This window comes from Lithobates pipiens, unplaced genomic scaffold (assembly GCF_037356315.1).
Source record: "Lithobates pipiens isolate NorthernLeopardFrog02 unplaced genomic scaffold, aLitPip1_a1.2 Scaffold_27, whole genome shotgun sequence".
Lineage (NCBI taxonomy): Eukaryota > Metazoa > Chordata > Amphibia > Anura > Ranidae > Lithobates > Lithobates pipiens.
Window position 1 is genome coordinate 35,400,301 of NW_027507788.1, and position 4,340 is coordinate 35,404,640.

The 4,340-nt window shown below is 36.5% G+C and overlaps 1 protein-coding gene across 1 annotated transcript in view; it reads left to right on the forward strand.

The window, feature by feature from the left end:
- Positions 1–482: 482 nt before the first annotated feature.
- LOC143933168 (protein BTG2-like) overlaps positions 483–4,340 on the forward strand; it is a 5,628-nt gene continuing 1,770 nt past the window's right edge. The window contains exons 1-3 of the mRNA XM_077456103.1: positions 483–1,029; positions 2,810–3,017; positions 3,674–3,808. Of these exons, the coding sequence (XP_077312229.1) occupies positions 2,815–3,017; positions 3,674–3,808 (338 nt within the window). The 5' untranslated portion in view covers positions 483–1,029; positions 2,810–2,814. The remainder of the gene's footprint in view (positions 1,030–2,809; positions 3,018–3,673; positions 3,809–4,340) is intronic.

Consider the following 4,340-nt stretch of genomic DNA (forward strand, 5'->3'; position numbering starts at 1 on the left):
TATCTATCGATCTATCTATCTAATGTAATTAAGGTATGTTAATATATGTTCATCTAAATAACTGTATCCTGTCCAATAAACTATCTATCTATGGATCTATATCTATCTGTCTAACTATTTCTCAGATACATTGTACATAAAATCAGGCACAGTAAAATTCTTAATTGTAGTGTACAATCTATGTATTATAAATAATAATATTTATATCTATAACTAAAGATACTGTATATATCTATGTCATTAATATATTTTTTATCTAAGTAACTATTACCCATCTAATAAACATTATTCCTATCTATCTATGGATGTTTTTTTTTTTATATCTGTCCATGTATCTCCATATATACCGTAGATAGAATCAGGCACAGAAAAATAAAATAGTAAATTGTAGTGTACAAGAATTGTATTATAGATATAATCCTAGTTATACATATCTTCAAAGATACAGTGTATAGCTATGTAAATAATATAGTCATAGTAACTATAACCTTTCCAATAAACATTATTGCTACGTATTTATCTATCGATCACTATCTATGGTGTCGATTTACTAAAACTGGAGAGTGTCAAATCTGGTGTAGCTCTGCAAAGAAACCAAGCATCTTCTAACTTCAGCTTGCACAATTAAGCTTTGACACAAAAAAGCAAAACAACTATATTTCAAATATATTGCAGACAAAAGTCAGGTACAGTAAAAGGAAATAGTTCATTGTGTACAAAAATTTTGATTATAATGAGGTTAAGCATATTTAGAGAGAGAGTCCTCAGAAAGTCGATTTTTAGGTGTGGTCAATGTCTGGTTGATGTCTGGACAATGTCTGGACAATGGCACTTTGTCATGTAAATCAGTCAATCACCTTTTTAGAAGCTGACATTAACCTGACTCCTCCCCTTTGTGTTGCAGGTCCTATATAAGCATGGCTGCCCCCCCAACATTAGACAACATTTTTAAATACGGCATGGTCAGTATCTTCCCAGGAGAAGAGGACCAAGCCTCACATCTACTTTATCTACACCAGGAACACTAAGGTATGGGCAGGATAAATATTGATTATTTTATACATGTTATGTTATTGTCATTTATCATGTTATGTTCCTTTATAGTGCATTACATTTGTAATTAAATACTTTGTTATGGTATTATATCAGTATGGATGGATAGCACATTGAACATCCATCTGGTCCTCAACTTTCTTGGCTTATGTTCATTGTAAAATGATGTATGTTTGCTAGTCTTTTTATTTTGGCCAGTGATGGTTTCTAGTGAATTTTATTTATTTTTCAACTGATGTTTTTGACTATCAAACTGCTATAAGTCTTAAAGACTTATAGCAGTTCGATAGTTAAAAACATCAGTTGAAAAAGAAATAAAATTTACTAGAAACCATCACTGGCCAAAATAATGGCAAATTGGCTGTTCACTTTGCAGGGAAATATTTCCTTAGTTTAACTAATCTGGTGAAAAATCCCCTTGGCTAAGAATACCCAATTCAATTTTTTTTTTAAGTATTTTTGCTTGCACATGATTGGATAATGGAAGTCAACAGAGATTCACCTTATTCACAAAACCAAGAGAAAATTCTCTTTCAAAGTGAACAACCTATTTGCCTTCAGTAAATCAACCCCAATGGGCTTCAACTTTCTTGGTAGGTTGAGTTGGCTTTGGATTACTTTTATGTCTTGGAGGTTCTAATGGTAAGATCTCCCTTCCAACTCTTTATCAGGAGTTTTGTGTGTTCCCACCCACCTTTGGTGTTTCAGTTATGCCTGTGGAATTAAAAATACATAAAATAAAGAAAATACTTAGCAATTGGAAAGCCGTCATAATGGCCGCACTTGGTCATTAGATCCAGGAACTCAAGATAGGAGATCCCACCAATAGGGTTCTTGAGAAATATAAGGAAACTGCCAGATGGTTTAACTCACCAGCAAATGCAACCCCAATGAGGTTGATTTACCAGAACTGGAGAGTGCAAAATCTGGTGCAGCTGTGCATAGAAACCGATCGGCTTATCCAAATAAGCCTTAACAAAAAAACCTGGAAGCTGGTTGGTTTCTCTGCAGGGCTGCACTAGAGTTTGCATCCTCCAGTTTTAGTAAATTAGCTCCAAAGCGTACTAAATAGTGCCTAAAGGCAGTGGGGTTGATTTATTAAAACTGGAGTGTGCAAAATCTGGTGCAGCTCTGCATAGAAACCAATCAGCTTCCAGGTTTTATTGTCAAAGCTTATTTGAACAAGCTAAAGTTAGAAGCTGATTGGCTACTAATCCCAGGTGCAGCAGATTTTGCACTCTCCAATTTTAGTAAATCAATCCAAGTTTGTTTTAGATAAACTAGGGTTGGAGCCTTTATCAGTTATTTTTATTGCTGTCCATGTGCCCGTTAGTGAGATTTACCCTATTAGTCTTTGCGATTATTATCACAGGGTGCGAAAGTGTGGGAAAAAAAAATATGGCGTTTTCACCGGAACAGAGAGAAAATTATCCAATAAGGACCACTTGTTCTGGTGGCAATTATCTAAGAAAAAAAATACTTTGTAGAGATCTCCTCCTAAGTCCTATTTAAGACAAAGAGTAAAGGAAAATCCACCCAACTGGACTTTTTAATTATTCTCTACTGTTTAATGTAGGGTTTGGATATGGTTTAAGGCATGCTAAATGAGCTCCTCAGCTCATTATCATTGCATGATATTAATATGCCTTAAATGTCATTACAGTGTAAGAACAGGGCCAACACCTTTGTGAAAAAGTAAAAAGAACGTGTCTCCACTCAACGTAAAATATAAAATTTGTGTTTTTTGTCTTTTCAGATACAATGATGTTATTACCTGGTATCCCTCTGGTGATGAGGGACGAGGTGCTTGCCGGAGTGGATTTAATCAAGGTTCTGGCAAGCACATTCCAGCAGCTGAGTCAAAATATCATTGACGAGTTTGGAGAAAAGTTGGCAATCATTTTGTGCCATAGATACACCGGGCACTGGTTTCTGAACAAGCCTAAAAAGGGCCAGGCATACAGGTACCGGTACATTTTTTTTTACTCTACAGTCTCGACTGATAACTATCCTTTGGCTATTTGAAGACATTAAATGGCAGTTGTCCAATGAGTGAGATTTACTAAAACCGGTGCACACAGAATCTGGTGCATAGTAATCAATCAGCTTCTATGTTTTATGGTCAAAGCTTAATTGAACAAGCTAAAGTTAAAAGCTGATTGGTAACTATGCACAGATGCTTCAGTTTTAGTAAATCAACCACAATGCTTCACCTTTCATGGTAGGCTGAGATGGCCTTTGATTGCTTTTATGCCTTGGAGATTCCAATGGTGAGATCTCCCTTCCAACTCTTTATCGGGAGTTTCGTGTGTTCCCACCCACCTTTGGTGTTTCAGTTATGCCTGTGGAATAAAAAATATATAAATAAAGAAAATATTTACCAATTGGAAAGCCGTCATAATGGCCACACTTGGTCGGCAGACCCAGGAACTCAAGCTGGGAGATCTCACCAATAGAGTCCTCAAGAGATATAAGGAACTACTGGATGGTTTAACTCACCGGCAAGTGCAAAAACTAAATTATCAGTTATGGGGGCACAGACCTTTATCGCCCAGAAGGTGAAGAAATGACAGACCCAATTTATGGTGTAATATTTAATTCTGACTCTATTCTTTTTCAGATGTATCAGGAGCAACAAAGATGTAATGGATCCGAGCATCCTAGAGGCCTGCGCTCAATGTGGCCTCAAATACACAGACTTGTGTTTGCCTGATGAGATGACCCTGTGGATTAACCCAAATGATGTCTCTGTTTTGTGAGTAGTCAAAATCCTTATATGACAGTATTTTAGCAATTCTCAGTATATATAGCAGTATTGAGTTAATGATTGTATCTTAAGGTAAACTTAACCTTAACATTAACCAGCTACTGTGATTGGTGACCCCATAACATGACACCATTACTGATGCCAAACTAGGCCATGCATCTTCACCAGCCTGCCTGGCTATAGCCAGGAGCTAAGGGGAACCAGGAGCATGGATGATGCAACATTAGATTAAAGTACGTGACCCCGGCTTCTTTGTGGTGGAAATTTTCCAGATACATGGTTTCTCAGTTATTTAGGTGCTCTTGTATTTAAGGAGGCGTATAACGAGAAGAAAACTTCCTACATATAAAGTAAATACATGTCTATGCCCAAAATGTATATTAAAGTTTAAAGAGCAGGGGAGCCAAAACTATAAGGATGCAAGGGTTGGAAAGTTTATTGTAACACGGTGGGGGGTGTTTTTTTTGAATTTGAGATTATTCTCCATTGCTGCAAGAGAGGGGATGGAGGATCTAGTTTA